Raw genomic sequence first — 17,257 nt, 5'->3', positions numbered from 1 at the left:
TCCACTTTCCTACCGACAGTATGTTACACCATGGGCGTGAGGTTGGGTTGCACTGCCCGACACATAAAAAAAAGGAAGTGGTTGGGGTAAGGTTGAAGCAATGGGGTGGCCCTCTTTAAGGTCCTGCTCTTAAAATGACGTGAGTTTGAGTTGAGCTCATGGGCACCTAAGGTAGTATCCACACCAGTGTGTCATAATGTTCTTCACTTCAGGAAGCAGGAGGAAGGGAACAGCACGAACTGTGGGGTTGAGCTGCCCGTGGATTCCTTGCTGAAACATGCCCTGGTTGTCTTCCCTAAACATTCTGGTAGACACACAAATCTGCAGTAATTGAACTCCAGCCCTTCAACGTTCTTAGGGGATTCTAGTTTCCATTTGTGCAGTGGAAACTAACATTCCTGCATTACATGTTAGATGAGATTAGCCCTGAATTATTTGTGGGCCAGGATGTTTGACATAAATATGAGTTTGTGAAGTGCGTCCGTGCGCTGTGGGAGCACTGTCGACTGACAGATGGTCTGCTTTCTGTGAACACAGCCCAGGCCTAATCAGAGCAGAAGACGGAGACATCGGGTCAGATTTATTTACGTAGTTTTCCCTCGGCGCAGCACATCACAGTGTCCACTCCACCCTTCCTGTTTTTATTCGCAAAAGAGCGCCATCTTGCCCGCTCTGTGTTTGTGTTGGCCGTTCCTCCGCCTCGTCCTTCACTCCGACAGTGACAGGTGGCAGCTTTGTCGGCCTCGCCAGCTCCTTCCTCCCCCCTTTGCTATTGAGACGGGGAGCCAAGGTTCTCCCCATGAAGTTCCCGCTTCAGGGTCTCATCCCATATGACAAGGGTGGGAATTTCTCGAGTCAAAATTGAGGAGAGTTTGTGTCAAGCCTCAGTCCTTGCCGGCTGATCAATATCCCGTCTACGGCTTTGCCAGCAGAACAGGATCTCTGCTGGGATTTACTTGTTTTTCCATCGATTCTGTCGCTGGTATTTATGGCTTCAGTCGATAGTGTTAGCGGAACTGTCAGACTTTTCTAGGGAAGACTGAGTAAAAACATAATGGAAGGTGATAGATAAAAGAATTACTGAATATAAATCGTGGCGATTTGTCTTTCTTTAGTGTTTAGTCAAGTGTCCAGGATTACAGCGCAACACAGGCGGGTGACTCAGAGTTTCACTTTGTTTCCTGCTGCTGACAGCACAAAGAGTATTTTTCCTCATCGACTATTTGTAGATTCATAAAGAGATATTTATTTCACAACATAATACTGAATAACATCAGTGTGTCGCAGCCTCCTTTGCTTCTACAATTGCAAACTGTTTGTGTTTTAAAATGTGATGTCAACTCAAGCTCGTAACACCACCTCTCAAAAACTGAAAACAGCTACCATTGAGAATGGCTTTGTTAAGACAAGGCCAATTGAAGTGATAAAGTGATGACCTTTTTTAAAAAAAAAAATCGATCAACCCGTCACCACTGCTTAGCAATTACTGTTACCAAGCAAAGGAACAGACGTACCTCGAAAAAGTGGCCTGCGAGCGTATATACAGCTTAAATGAAGGGGACCAAAACATGCAGCAATATATATATATTATATATATTGACCACAATCCGTTCCAGACGGCCGTTTGAGAAGCGAATTGTTCGAAATCTCAATCGATTTTTCCCATTACAATGAATGGAAAAAGAAATAATGCGTTCCAAGGCTTAAAATAGGCTTTTGTAGGAGTGAATGTAGAGTGTCTGCTGCAGGTGCGCTGTTCCTCTATGTGTGTGGCCGCTGCATGTGGGAGGGGTTGCTGAGTGAGTGACGTCTCTCCAGAAGTGAAGAGGTGCCCGGTGCGTGTCCAGCTCTGAATGTGCGCTTCTGTGCAGTTTGGCTGTGACAAAGTCATAAACCAAGTCACGCTCTGTCCCAGACTCGCCTCATCCCTGTCCCAGCTCCAGCCCACAACAGGACATCAAACCCTGGAGTGAGCGCTCCAGCCTCGGAGGTGTGGAGAGCGAGCACCTCCCCTGTGACACTCTACCACGGTCCAGTGCGGAGACAGGAAAGGTTTGACACCTCAATATGAAGAAAAAACAGTCAGTAAATGTAGCTAACGGGACACGTCTGCATACAGAGGCTGCGTTATACACAATAACAAAGCGCGCCGTGGGTCACCTGATCGGTCCGCGCACGTCATGTTTTTTCCGGCTTTTTTCGGGGGCGTTCGAGTTCTGGATTTTCGTTCGAAATCTGAAGCAAAAACATCTAGAAATTTTTGTTCGAATTCTGAGACGTTCGAAAACCGAGGCACCACTGTATATGTATGTATAGATATATACACACCTTGACATATATGCATACTTGCATACTTATTTAATGTCAAATGTAACATTGGCATTGATCCAGATGTGATTCTGATTTTTAGATCTTGATCGTTTCCTCCAAACACTGTCAACCTGTTTTCATAAGTGCAGCATGCAGGGGGCAGTGGAAGCAGATGCTGAAGAACAGGTTGTGCAGTGCCTGCTGCTTTCAGCTACATATTTAAGATGTCATCGAATCAAAGGCATGTTTGACAAACTTTATTCAATTAAACTTAAATTTTATTATTATTATTGTTAAATTTTACTTAAATTAAATGATTAAAAAATACATTTATCTATCTTCAGTTTGAACTACCCTTCTGCATTTTCAGAAAATTCTCTCATTTAGGGTGAAAAAACAGATGTTGTGTGTCTACTTTTCTTGTTTTCAGAGTCAGTAACTGTTTGAATGCAAGCCATCTACTCGGCCTCGCTCAGTGTTGCCCCCTGCAGTGGCAGACTGCATATCCAACTCAAGGGCCGGGGGCCTAAACCAGCCAGGGAAATAATTTTATTAGGCCCACGAGAGCTTTAAAAACCTAGAGTAGAGTTGATATCAGTACTGTTGCATGTTGATATCAGGACCTGTGATACCATGCTGTGAGAAGAGAATCTAAATGACCATCATTCATCTGGAATCTCAACAAAAAAAAAATAGTGCTGGAAACCTACTAATTCAAATTCAAACACCGGTTTCAGTGGAGACAAGTTTCAGGACGGATGAAAATCTTTTCTTCCAGCACAAAGGAGTCGTCAAAATAGAGTGTAATACTCCAGTGAAAGCTCTTTTCTGCTGTTGCACATGTATTCAAAGTGAAACGCTGCTTCACATCCTGGTGTCCTCCTGGCTTTCTCTTTCTTCCACCTCCTTTTTGTTCCTCTTCCTTCTTCTTTAAACCAGCGTGCTTCATCTTGGAGTTCAGTGACTGCAGTTTTTGAAAGTGAGAGCAATAAAGCTTCCGTTATAGCGGCTCCGCTTTGATTTGCTGCACACAACCCTTTAATGCTTCACAGGCTGGAATGTCTTGACAAATTTGTGAGTGCAAATGGAACAGTAGTCGTGCCGTGCTTCTGCTGTGGAGCGGATCTATAGCGGCACAGTTGACAAGAGGGACGACGGTTTGGGTCTGATTTACTGCAGCAAATCATGCAAATGCAGTTGACATCGATTGTATCTCCAGCTTTGAATTGTGGTGCTGTGCCAGGTTTTGTGATGAAGCACCATTTTCATGATTCATTTTTCTGCCCCTGCCAGGGGGGAAATGTGTGCGCTTCAGTCAATTCGGGAAGGCTATCTTTAGTCGATTATTTAAGAGTATTGGCCCATTAAATTGAGTTTTTTTTGGTGTCAAAAAACCGTCCGATGATGAACATAAATCAGTTTTAAACATTGCTGCTTGACTCCTCGCAGTCTGAGTCAATGGAGGAGCACATTTGTGACTCACGATGGGTGCACAGCCTGCTGTCCCTCTGTTGTTGCTCACGGAAAAAAAACACGTTGTACGAACGTACAATTCATCCCTGAAAAATATTACAATGAAGGATTCTTCTTGAACTGCATTTTCTTGCACATTGTTTACATTGTTTCTAAGCTCTTTAGTGTAGCTTTAATTCTTTTTTGTGATATGTTGTGTACCGCGCATGTCACGAACACAATTTCCCTTGGCATTGATAAAGTTTTTCTCATTCTGATTTCGCCGTAAAATGTAATGCGGAATTTGGTGAGACAAAACCTGGCCAGGTGTGTTTGAATGGCGTGTTACGGGAATATCACAGGCCATGCCAAACAAGAACGGCGCTGTCTTGAGCGCTTCTAAGTTGCTGCTCTTGCAAGAGCCACGAGGGTTAATTGAGCATCTGTGACATGAAGCCCCAGCAGGCTGTTAGTGGTCACAGTTAAAAGGGTCAGGAGATTCAGAGCCAAGCGTGACATGCTCATGCTGGGGTCCAAGCAAAGCTCTTTAATGTCTCGGCATATAGCATTGTGATTTGAAGTCATCTGATCAGGTGCGCGTGTGTGTGTCCGCAGGACCTGTCCACCCTGCAGTGCGATGTGTGCATCCTGGTCTTCTCAGTGACTGACAGACGGAGCTTCCATCGGACGGCTCAGCTCCGCCTCCTCCTCAGGGAGTCACAGCCTCATACACCAATCATCCTGGTGGGCAACAAGAGTGACCTTGTCCGGTCCCGAGAGATCAGCGCAGAGGGTAAGTACCCAAGAGGCTGGGACCGCGATCCGTCACGCAAAACTGTCATTCACACCGACAGGTCCAGATCCCCTCCCCCAGGAGCAGTTGCTTCAGCTTAGCAACCATATCTTGAGTCAGCAGGAGGGTCAGGTATCTCAGCTTGACAGCAAGGCAGTGCAGCGTTTCAGGTTCACAACATATTTACGAGTCAGTTCTCCTGTCAAGGTTTCTATGACTGCTAACACATCACAGGTCACAGATGAGGCATCAACATTGCATTTTGTTTTTGGCGTAATGGGACATTTTCCCAAAGGATTCCAAATAAAAAAAAAAAAATGAAATTAATTCTGCTATCTTGGTACACAATCTTCCACACATTTTTAAAATAAAAAATCCAATATAATTTCATAGCTACTTGATCTACTTATTTTAGCGAGTGAAAACCCTGTCCTGGTGCAAAGAAAATACTGCATGCACACCCCACATACTGGACTTTTGAAGTACAGTTAGCAGCTTATTTAACAGTATTACCATAATTTATTTAGGTATAAAAACTCAACAAAACATGAGGAAAATCATCTGAAATTAACTGCTTTTTTTAACATAATATTGTAAATAGAATATTTTTTTAGCATGAAAGAAATGAACATTTTTTTAGCATGAAAGAAATGAATATTTTCCTAGTAGAAAAAAATGCTTGCCCAAGATTCAGAAAACATTCTTTAAGAAAAAAACAAAAATAGAACGTTGGACATAGTTTGAATTCCCTGCTTTCCATCTGTTTGTAGTGATGGGCTGATGTGGCGTCTGAGCTCAGTAGGTGGCACTCTCAGTTTAAAAATAATAATCCATATATATATATATAAGATCCACATATTCTAGAGCAGAGAGTGCCATCTAGTGAGCTGTGAAAATGAGGACACTGTTTTATGACGCCTCATAAAGACTTGTGACACTTGTTTTCTAGTTTATCCACAGTTGTCTTCAGCCTCCTCTGGCTGCAGTGTAATGTACCAAAAAGTGAGCAGAACTAGGGGAAGCATTTCAGGGAAGCATGCTAGTGAGAGTCTGTCCTGGAGTGGCACATTTTGGACGCCTGCCAGAGGGCAACAGCTTGGGCCCAGTAGTGCAGGAATGGGTGGGATCTTTAATTTCATAAGTGGCTCTGCATATTTCTCTTGGTTACAGAGCAGCTAACACTGAGTCTATTGGCTCCATGAAGAAAATGCCCTCCTCAGTTTTAGCTAGAACTTGAAACTTAAAGCAGAACCTCAACAAAAAAATGAAAATACAGACATGACTTTTTCTACCATTTTCATTCATTTAAATAAAAAAGAATATGAATAAATAAATAAATCCTAGTGTTTTCTTGACAGCTCTTCTGCAGATATGTTTTCTTATGGATCCACATTGTTTATTCAGGGGGAGCAGCATCTGTGTTCACTACCTTGATCATGCTGAAGCCTTTGGTGTGAAGCTCAGACACTGCTTTGGCTTGGGGGATGTGGAGGTGTGTTCCACCTAACCGACGGAAAAGCAGCGTGTGTCGTAAAATTTAAGTTGGTTTTGAATGAAAGTATCACCATTTGTCTGGATTTTAAGTCTGAAAAGGAAGCGAAAAGGGATGGATTTTTCAAAATTCCACTGTGACAACATTGTTCTTTAATACGCAACAGTTGCTTATTTGGATGTCACAAAAAATGCCAGCAATATTGTGTTTTTCTATTGTGTTTGAGATGCTTTTTTCCAACATGACGCGACTGTATGAAAAGTAGTGTACGTGTTGTTTATCGTGCATCAGACTTAGATCTTCCTTTCTCAGGGGTCTGTTGGCCTCTGTTTTCCCACGACTTGTCACGCACCATCAGCGGCGAGACATTCCTATTGATGCCTCGGTTGTGCTGCTTAAACAAACAAACAAGAGTCGCACAAATGATTGTGCTATTGCGACGTTTAGAGACTGTGAGAGTTCCGTGCTGAATTTTCCATCATGTTCTACAAGCGTCGCTGGTGAGGCACATCCAGTCAGGAGCACAGCAGTGAAGACACTTTATGGCATCAGAGCGGCGCTCGGTTGATCGATGATTCAAGATATGAAAAGGGCTTTTGAATGAATGTTAGCATCGTGGTGGTTAGCTGTTGCGTCCCCATGCATTTGCCAGTGGAAGCTGGGAAAGCACTTCAGGAATTACTCATCCACTTTAATGGATCCCTCTTTGCCTCTCCTGCGTCATTTTCCATCCATGATATATCAGAATGAGACCTTCCCCTCTGGATCCATTAGACCAGGCCCCGGGTGGGTTTGTCTTTGATCAGGAAAAAAAAAAAAAAAAGGATTATGTATATAGTCCTCCTGGGGAGAAAATGACTTCAGCTATTATGATTGTAATGAGTAGGAAAGCATTACTGGCCTCTCTGGTCCTCTGGATGTCGCTTCTCGTGCCATTTCGAGCCGGCCTGAGCGGCACGTGGCCCCTGGGGGCCGGTCGGCTCAGCGGAGATGTGCAATTCATTAAATTAACAGTTAGAGTGAGTCAGCTCCCGCTTCAGAGCTGCGGGACAAGTTACGCTTTGTGTTTGTTATGACATTTTATGTATTGTGCAGGGAATAGGAGGTCAAACACACTCCTTTATCTGGACTGCAGCCGAGGTCCTCTGGCATCCCTGTGGCTGGAGGAGAGAGAGGTGGTTTAAATGAAGCGCTTGTTAATGAAGGTCAACAGACGCGAGTGTCGATTCAATAAAACCGAGCAAGTCAAAGGTGAATGCTCTCAAGGCGGGAGAGAGCTTCAGCATAGTTTCAGGTTTTATAGGCACTCATCCCAACTTATGTTCAGCAGCGAACGATGCTCAGCATGGAAGCACTCAGCTCCCAATGACAGTCGATGCTGAAGGACTGTAGGAGCCCAGCTTTTAAAGCCTATAGATGGGTGTCCAGTGGGGGGGGGCGGCGTGCCAGGTCCTGCTGCTGATGTGTTGAGTTGCCTCTGAGGAATGGTAGCTCTCACTCTCTGTTCCGCTTCCAGCCTGCCTCTCTACCTGGCAGCCCAACTGTGGGACGGCCGATGCAGTTCTCCATCCTGGCCCTGTAAACAAGTGTTATTTCCGTCAAATTCCAGAGGGAGCGAAAACATGTTTGAGTTCAGAAAACTAGAGACACAGAGTTTTACTTTAGTCTGATGGGTTTCAGTGTATGAAATGAGTGTATGATCCCTTTTTTAATCTGCCAGAGACCCAAAAATGTGCCCCAAAAATCTTGATTCACATGTCACACAAATAAAGATTTGGTGTGGGGTTGTGGGCTGCGAGCATTTTCAGCCGATTATCGGGACCAATTCCCTATTAACACACTCCATCCAGAAGGATTCTCTCACAGGATAATAATATAAGACTGAACCCTTTATGCGGCAAAGTCACAAAACAGGGACTGGCAACATTTACACAAAATCTGAGCAACGCTTGAGGACATGTTTCTAACAAAGTGCATGTATGTGAAGTAACAGAACGTCTGTTCACTGTGACAGCTTCACAAGAAGCACATTCCGGAGCTGCTTCATGGTCAACCGTGATGGAGGTAGCATGAATGTAGAATGAAATAGTGGCAGATGCGATGGAAGCCACAGGATAAAATACAGTGCCAGTAGCAGTGGTGTTCACAGTCCTGCTGTAAAGTACAGCGATGATGTCAGCAGTGATGCATGTCACTCTATACGGCCAACGCCCGATGACGTCATAATATACACATTCGATGTGTGAATTTATTCCCATCCCAAACAACAGCTCTCCTTCTCAGTATACCTTCATCTCTTAACAGTTTTCAAAAATGGTGATATCAAAGTTGAATATTTCATTGGCTTAAGCTAATTGAACGTCTACCATCCATGGTCGGGGAGGAGCAAAATCGGAACATAAATATCGGAATTATGATTATGAGTGTGGCCTCCTAAGATGCAATGACCTGAGAGCGGGGGTCACCAACCTCTTATCGGTTCAGTACACACTTCTGAAATCCCGATAAACAATGGATGATAAATGGTATTCATCTCAAATACTACTCATTGCTGGGTTTTCAAAAATAGTTACTAATGTTGTAACAAAAAAGGAATCACAAAAGCCAACATAATAAGATGGTTATTACAAAATTTATATTATACATACATACTGCCATGGTCTCTGTGGGTAACATGGTGACATGCACCACAATACCTGGGTCACAGTATGATAAATTCACAATATATGTTGATACCACAATAGTGCAACAAAGTGCATTACTATATCGTACGTAGTATTGTAAAAAGCGCTTTGAAAAGCATTATATATATATATATATATATATATATATATATATATATATAGAGAGAGAGAGAGAGAGAGAGAGAGAGAGAAAAAATGTAACCCATTACTGAAAATACATTTCAAAAACGGACAAACTGACTCAAACCATTCAATTGAAAATACGTTTTCCAATGTTTTTAAAGACTCACAATTTGCTGTAGTGCTCACAAAAATGACTGGGCCATATTTTACTTCTACTTCTACTACAATAATGATAGTTTTGCCGTTGTACCAAAAACAGCATCTGTTTAAATCATCATTTCATAGATGTGTTCTCCCAGGGGTGGTGTCAGTCGCCCCACGCTGCTCCCCTTGTTTGTTGCCTGTTTTTGCTTTGAGATGGTCTGTGTGCTCAGATTATCTCAGTCTTCCAGCAGGCTTTGCCTCTTTTTATCTTTATGTATGTTTGTCCTGGCTGTAGTCACGCTGCACATGCGGACAGAGCAAACACAGGCGCACAGATGTGCCTGGGAAGTAATGTCCCTCGTGTGACCACAGAGTGAGGGGGCCGTGGTTTTGGGAAGAGTTGTCGGGAAAGACGTGATCTGAGTGTTGACGCCCGGTGCTGGCGCTCAATAGCGCGAGCTGGCAAATGCCTTTCCGTCTGTCCCTGTGTGTGGCCCATTATAAATATTGTGATACCGTGACTTGCCGTTGCAGTGTGATTGATTGCCAGGCCAGGTCGACCTTCAGCTCTGCCTCGCCCAGGAAAGTAGGAAAGAGGTGCGAGTAATGGAATTGACCCTGGTCTGTCTCTTGACCTGTGAGTCACGTATTGCCTCTCCTCGCCTTTGAAGAACACAAATCAAAAAATAAAACCTTCCAGTTAGCTATGCCAGGGTTTATCAAATAGTGAGAGACAAAGAGCGAACAGGGAGGCGTCATTTTCACGCTGTTGGAGAGTCCTGACCTTCGTCCTATTGAGAGCCTTTACTATGTGCAGGAGAGACGACTGAATGTGAGCATAGACGCCGACCCTACGATCTGCATAATCCACCCCTCTTGGTCCGAATGAAATTTGATTCGGAGGGATATGTTTACAAGCTGCATTTCCCTTCAGATCAGGCATTTATTACCATTCAAGTGGTCCACGAAAATGAATACACAAAGGTCTGATGAAATAGATGTGGGAGAAGGCTTTGAGCAAAAGTCCCACTCTCCCATCACCCTGACCTTGTAGAACAATGCCATGGCAAATAGTCAGTGTGGTCCCATGAAATATTAGTGTGTGAACCTCTTCTTATGGGCCTTTTTTTCCCGGACAATGACTGGTAAATTTGGTTGAGCAGCTTGTTGGTCTACGCTACAATTCTTCGACGGCTCTGAACCTTGACGGACTTGATCTCGGATCAAGAGAGGGATGGGTTAGCAATGCGCTAATGAATGAAGCATCATGAAGCTTTAAGCACAGTAGGTCTAAAAAAAAAAGATTGGTGGTTTGGTTAAAATGATTTTTCAAAGTCAAAGAGCAGAGGCTGCCATCTAGTGGGCTCTGAAAATGAGGCTTCATGAAGCTTCATTCACCCATCAGATGTTGTGTCAAACTAATTCAGACCCATCCTGCCCGTTGGCCCTTGAGAATAGATGAGTCTGTGGTGCAACTTTATGCAGGGTGATGTGAAGGAACTGCACCCATGACAAAAGTGATAATCTAGAACATATCCCAAACAAGCTATTTTTCTGCACGTATTGGTATAGTGTCAATTTTGCACGAATTTAAAGAGATTTTTAAAAAATTCAGCAGAGCACAATTGCACTTTTGCGGTGATGGGTAGATGGGGTTTCATGAAACATTTTCAGAGGCCACCAGATGGCACTGTCTGCTGTAAAGTGTTTGGACTGGAACAAGTAATTCATTGAAACCTCACATTATTTCTAAACCAAGAGCGCCATCTAGTGGCGTCTGACACTGTTTCATCAACCCTGCAATACTGTTTCATGATACCGCATCACGACACGGTGCCATCTGAGGTGGACCTCAGGATTTTTCAAAGAAAATAGGTTTAAGTTCAAGCACCACCAACGCGCAAATATAGTTGTAACTACAGTATAATTGTACTACATTGTCACCCACCAGCCAAATCGGTTTTGTTTGTTAAGATCACTATTGTTATCATTAGCCTCTTGAGTTGGCAGGACGTTCCAGTCCCCATCTGGTTGAAAGCCTCTTCAAAACAGTGCCAAGTATGCGACTGTATTAGAAAAATAGCAAACAACCGGCTCTTTCCTAGTCCGACTAGTGTGCAGCCAAAACTGCTGTGGGAGCAGCTGGACAAACTCCAGCCTGGTCGCCGAGCTGTTCAGCTCCTGAGGGGATTTACAAATATTTTGTTGACATGTTGTGTTGTTACTCCTTTATTCCTTGGTCACTGGGTACTGCCAGGGGCCAGAGACCAGAACATGTCGACGCACCTGTCCACTACTTGACTTTCTGCACATCCAGAAATCTTCCACTCGAAGAGGCAACCCGTGTTCTGAGAGAAGAACAGTGAACTCTGACCCCGAGCTGCTTTGTCACAACATCCTCACACTTGAATGCAAATCGCTTTAGGTCACTCTCTGTAAAGACCAATGAAATGACTAGAAAAATAGACCCTCGGCTTGAAGTTCCATCAGATGTGATCAACTCTTAAAACACTTGACTATGATTTTGTTATGTAAAATTATAAATTAATATTTTTTGAGTCATTTAAAGTTACAGTCACTGTAATTTCACCCCTCAAAAATAATAAATTATTATATATTTTTATGAAAAAAGAGTGAATTTTATGTTCCTTTTTTGGTAAAGTAATGAAACTAGACAAAGATGCTTATTATTTATTTATTTTTCTTCTACGTCCGCGGCTGTTGTGAGTTCACTTGAGCCGCGCAGCAGCTGGACATACATAAATTTACGAATGTGAGTTTGAATATTTGTTCTCTAAGGGATTTAAAAACCGGAGTCAGGTCTGCTCTGGTTAGTTTTGTTGTGATAGCTACTGCAGAGGGAGGCAGCGAGTGTAAAAAATCTCCACATCACCAGCTGCTCATCGCTGTCCACTCCACTCGCAGCCAGGCTTTGCAGTATCCTCCATGACACCAGAGGAAAGGGGTGAAGGAGGAGACAATTCAGCAGATTCTCTCTGTAAAAGAAGTAGCCGAGACGCGGTCAGCGATATGGAAATGCAGCGTCAGATCATGGAAGTTGGCGCCTGACAAAGATGTGGGTGTACCGGCCCTGATGTGTGACACTGCCGGGACATTGTTTGGCCCCTGGGCCAGTCTCCTGGAGGTCAACGTGAGATGAAGCTGGATTTAGAAGAGCTGCACTGAAGCGCATGTTCGACAAGTTGTTACATCACTTTGTTTTGGTAGCCAGTGTTCCTGGCCTCCAGTGTTGGAGAGATGAATTATCCCTCACAGAATCCTGAAGTCATGAAGCCTGTTTGCGATGCGCACAGTGACACTTTCATTCCTCTCGCCTGCGTCACCCGTCATTGTTAACACACACACTCACACGTGCATACATTGGTACAACACAGCTCTACACAGTCGAAGCAATGTAGTGGCAAGGATTCATGAAAAGCGTCCCTGTTTTCTGAGCCCACTAGATGACACTATTAGGTTAAAATTGATGTGCTGTTTCATTAAAGACAGCGCCACCTAGTGGGCTCTGAAAATGATTACACTGTTTCATGAAGCTTCATATGTCCAACATAAGAAGTGACCATCTGAGGATGGGTGGAAAAATGAATTTACTCTACTTGTTCCTGGTTCCAGTTACGGTAGCAACAAAAGTAAGTTTCACTTTTCACTCGCTCAAAGCAGCAACCATTTTTCTGTGGTTATCCTCATTTTAAAACTCATTGTTGCATGTTATCTCGTGTGTTGCCAACTCACTGTCCCATTACTTCACATAACTCACCCTTAGTCCGCGCAACACTCTGCAGGCGCCGCTCTGAAGTCAGAACCAAGAACAAGGAAAGAGGTCAGACTAATAGCAGCGCGCTTGCTTGCATTCCAGTTGCGCCCCAGTTTATGTGAATAAAAAAGAACTTCCTGCATTAGCAAGATAACACCAGAGAGGATTGAGTGGTAAAATTAACAATGAAAGCGCAGAACTTTTTGCTTCTCATAGTTAGCATGAACTCAGATACTTCCATTTTGCCTGAAATCTGAGTCTTAAAAATGTATTCTATCGGACTGTCATACATAGTTTGCTCTGTCCATGAACTAACAGCGGTTGGTTTGCGGCCATTCAACCTGAATTATTTTATTTTATTAACATAAAGTTTGTGTATTTGCTAATGCTTAATTGAAACAAATATGAAGTCACCGAACAATGTAAATGCCGTGATCAGGTTACATGCAGAACCTACATCCATTCATGTGCTTCATGAAGCTTCACTTTCAAAGCACAGTAGATGGCATGGATTATTTGTCTTTGAACAACTTCATGAAACAGTGTCCTCATTTTCAGAGCACAGTTGATGCTCCTTTCTGAATGACTTGAATTTCCTTGAAGTTATTGTTCTATTCCATATGTAGAACATAAAGTGCCAGCTAGTGGGTGCTGAAAATGTCGATGCTGTTTCATGAAGCCTCATCATCAGGTTTACTTTCGTTGGTCATCATTCCACGAGTGCCACCTAGTTATGGTTAGCTAAGGTATCATGAAACAGTATTGCAGGGTTGATGAAACAGTGTCCTGATTTTCAGAGGCCACTAGATGGCGCTCTTGGTTTAGATATTATGTGAGGTTTTGTTGAATTAGTTGTTGAAATCCAAACATTTTACAGGAGCCAGTGCCATCTGGTGGCCTCTGACAATCAGGGCAGTGTTTCATGAAACCTCATCGACACATTATCAGTTAAATGGCTACATTCCTGCCTCTAACTTAAGTCTCACACACAGCAGTTTGAGTTAGTTTTTCAACACAAATTGAAAGGTCCCAGGAAGTTATTTAAGCTGGAAACCAGTGACTAGTCAGGTGCAAGTAGCGTGACAAGTAGTGTTCGTAGTTTCCATGATTGACTTCCATATTGATCTGAAATCTGTTTATCTTCTTCCATGCATAAAAACACATTTGAATAAATCATATTTGTAGAACCACCTTGCCTTGTACTCCATCCCTGTCTGACTCACTCCTCTCCTCCAGCTGCTCTCTTGTTCTTGGCTCGCCAGCTTCTCTCCTGCTTCCTCTGCAGTCCTTTCATTCATTTCGCTCATCATCCGCCCTCCTTTTCACATCACCCTCCTCCCTTCTGGCTCCTTTAATCTCTCCATATCTTCCGCACGGTACTTGGATGACTTTGAAAAGCCAAAAGAGCTTTCAACAGCCCATCTTTTTATGACATTAAAATTCTAGTCCTGAACGTTTAGCTCTTTTAACTCCATCAAACCCTGAAAAGACCTGATGCCCACAGAAGCAGCAGTGGGATCAGTTTAGAAACATAAAGACAGAGTCTCCCTTGCCTCTAGTGGTTATGCAGCAATGAAAAATCAGGTCTGTTTAAAACAGATATTTGGCCGAAGCGAGCGCTTTTTACACCTGCTGTCGACTTTCTTGCTGAATCACTACTGTTTTCTCCAGCACTTATTCAGCGTTAAAAAAGAGATCAAGCGGAAAATGACAACTTTCTGCCGAACCAAGTGTGATTCGCAGCTTCGCGGGCCGAAAAAATGTGTGTGATGACTTCGCCAAGCAGTTTCCATTGTTGCCAAAATAAAGTATTTCCTGCAGCTTCAGTGTAGCAACAATACTAGGGCGAGATAGAAACAGTTCTTGTTTTTCTTTTCTTGTCTTTTGCTCGACCTCTGCGCGTCCATTTTCCAAACACTTCCCTCAACGAATTACGTGACTGAATTCAATCCAATCAGCTGTCAGAGGTATTAAGATGTTCTGCCCTGACCTGATTTGAGATTTGTGTGTTTCCCCCCTCCGGACTATTAACCGCTGCCGCTCTGGGCTGACAGCTGCCGAGTTACTACGCTCTGATCAAATCCTGTTTTCCTCTGGTAATGCCCCTGCGACACGTGGCGTGGCTTCTTTACCTCATTTTAAACTTTTAAATCAAGATTTAAACATTAGAGGATGAATTCATGCAGCACATTTCTTCTACTTTAACTCATAAAGTGCGATGTTGCAGCTTCAAAATACATGCATTTTTCACAAGTATCAGAAGACGTTCTGATGTCAAATCCTGCTTGATCTCTTCGCTGAATACCAGATGGAAATAAGGGATAAAAGCTGCTGGGCTTTCTGCTAATTGGTCGGCTTAAGGTGGACAAAAGATGAATTCAGGTTCAATAAGTTAATGGAGCCATGTAGTTCATCCTCGCTGCTCTCAGCACAGACCTCAATCCAGAGGTGAGCTGTGTCCTTTGCTGAAAGAAAGATAGACGCATGCAGGTGGCAGTGGCAGTGAAAGGATTGATCATTTGGTGAGAATGGTGAAAATAAAAGGATGGATAGTGCGTGTAAAATGGGTTATGTAATCTATGTAGTAAGTAGTAGTGATGGGACAATAAAGAAAGCTTCACGAAGCTTCATTATCAGCTCGGTAAGCAGTACTTTTCTGCCCTTCAATCTTTGGCTTATAGCCGCTGCTTTAGTGTATCATTTACATCTGAAAAGCCAAAAGAAGCCAGAGTCACTTTTATGACTAAATACAGAGTTCAATTTCCAGAAGTAGTAAATCTTAAATCATTCTAAAGACAAGCCCTGTAGCCAAACCAAAGTGTTGACCCGATAAACCATAGGAACCTGGGCGGAGGCTGGAGGCGGCACTAAAACGAAGGGGGAAAGTCACTTGAAAGCATTGGCAACACCAGGAAGTCAAACGCAATGTACCGAGTTCCAGTCAGCAATGAAGGGACTAGGTGAGCTAAGCGTAACTCAACTGTTATCTTCGTGTTTCTGTGCTTTTATTTTGTCGATCCTGGTCGTGTGTGTTTCCCTTTCCTGTTTCCCTCCCTCCAGCATCTCAGCAACACAGCAGGTGCCGTTAAAAGCACAGAAACTCCAACATCAACAAGGTTTTCTGGCGATGTATTGAGGGACACTGTACTTTTCAGTGCCACATATGAGATGATTTCTGATGCCTCCAGTGGTTCTCGCCAACCTTTATCAGCATAAAACAAAGCCAGGAGCAGTGTCCTCACTAAAGAATAGAAACTTGGATCAGATTATGACATCATCACAGGTAATATTTTACCTGCATATTGGTCGGGAAATAAGTTGGCAATGTTGCATATTTGGATTTCAGGATGCCCCCTTGTAACTGGGGTGGAGCGTTTGAAATAGGACGGCTGTTTGGTTTGGTGGACTGACGCTGGGTGAATGGTGACTTGATGGATGTGTTTTGACAACAGCAGGATGATCTTGTTCACCTCTTCAGATCATATCACCTCAGAAATGATTCAAGGACCTGATGGAAAGTGCAGCCGGGCCTGCAGGGGGGTGAACACACATGTGTGGGGAGGGGTTTTGTCCTCTCTTCTTTTGTCTGTGTTTTTCAGAACCGCAACTTTCAGAAGAAGTTACGGGCAAAGTTTGAACCATTTTCACTGTCCTTGTTTTAGTTTGGTCCTTCAAATGGGACTTTGCAGTACATAGATATGTAAGCTAAACAAACCCATAAATACAGTACCGTAGTCATTACTGCATGACTATGACTGATAACATGCCTCGCTTCAATCGACCCTGGCTTTCCAGTATATACATGAAGTACATTTCTCTATCAGGTTTTGTTATCATTCACATTGCTCGCTGTCTGGCATAGGCTTTTTAAAGGTTTTAAATGTCAACAGCCTCCTAATGCAGCTTTTATTCCCACATGGAACGCATTAGAGTGGCACTGACTTCAGACGCTGGCACATATTACCCTTCACTTCGCGGCTAAGTGTCTGAAAAATATTCCACTCTGGAAGCAAAGTATTAGTTTATGTGCATTTTAAAACAGGTTTTGCTTTCTTTTTTGCGTTTGTGCCGACCTTCATTTGCATGCAAATAACCACAAGGGGAAATTTACGTTTCGATCGAAGTGCTTTCCGCCAAAGACTTTCAGCCGTCTTGCAGCCTTATGCATCACATAAGAGGTCTGTTTGTTGTCAGTGGAGTCAGTTGAAGATGGCTGCTGGTAATGATGGGTAGATGAGGTATCGTGAAACAGTGTCCTAATTTTTGAAAGCCACTAGATGGCTCTCTTTGTATAGAAATAATGTGAGGATTCATTGAATTAGTTGTTGACGTCCAAACATTTTACAGCAGACAGTGCCATCTGGTGGCCTCTGAAAGACATGACACTGTTTCATGAAACCTCATCTACCCATCACCCATAGATGGTATTTTCGATGACTAAATGCGTTCTAAATTTGATAAAATGTTAGATGTAGTTCTAATTG

At 43.2% G+C, this 17,257-nt stretch overlaps 1 protein-coding gene across 2 annotated transcripts in view; it reads left to right on the top strand.

The window, feature by feature from the left end:
- The window catches only part of rem2 (RAS (RAD and GEM)-like GTP binding 2), a 37,119-nt gene that overhangs the window by 18,067 nt on the left and 1,795 nt on the right, over nucleotides 1-17,257 (top strand). For both annotated transcript variants that reach the window (XM_053882541.1, XM_053882540.1), the window contains exon 4: nucleotides 4,378-4,555. In XM_053882541.1, the coding sequence (XP_053738516.1) occupies nucleotides 4,378-4,555 (178 nt within the window). The remainder of the gene's footprint in view (nucleotides 1-4,377; nucleotides 4,556-17,257) is intronic.

The sequence above is a fragment of the Synchiropus splendidus genome, chromosome 13 (assembly GCF_027744825.2).
Source record: "Synchiropus splendidus isolate RoL2022-P1 chromosome 13, RoL_Sspl_1.0, whole genome shotgun sequence".
Lineage (NCBI taxonomy): Eukaryota > Metazoa > Chordata > Actinopteri > Syngnathiformes > Callionymidae > Synchiropus > Synchiropus splendidus.
Note: the sequence above shows the minus strand (reverse complement) of the source record. Positions and strands in the feature narration are given on the sequence as shown.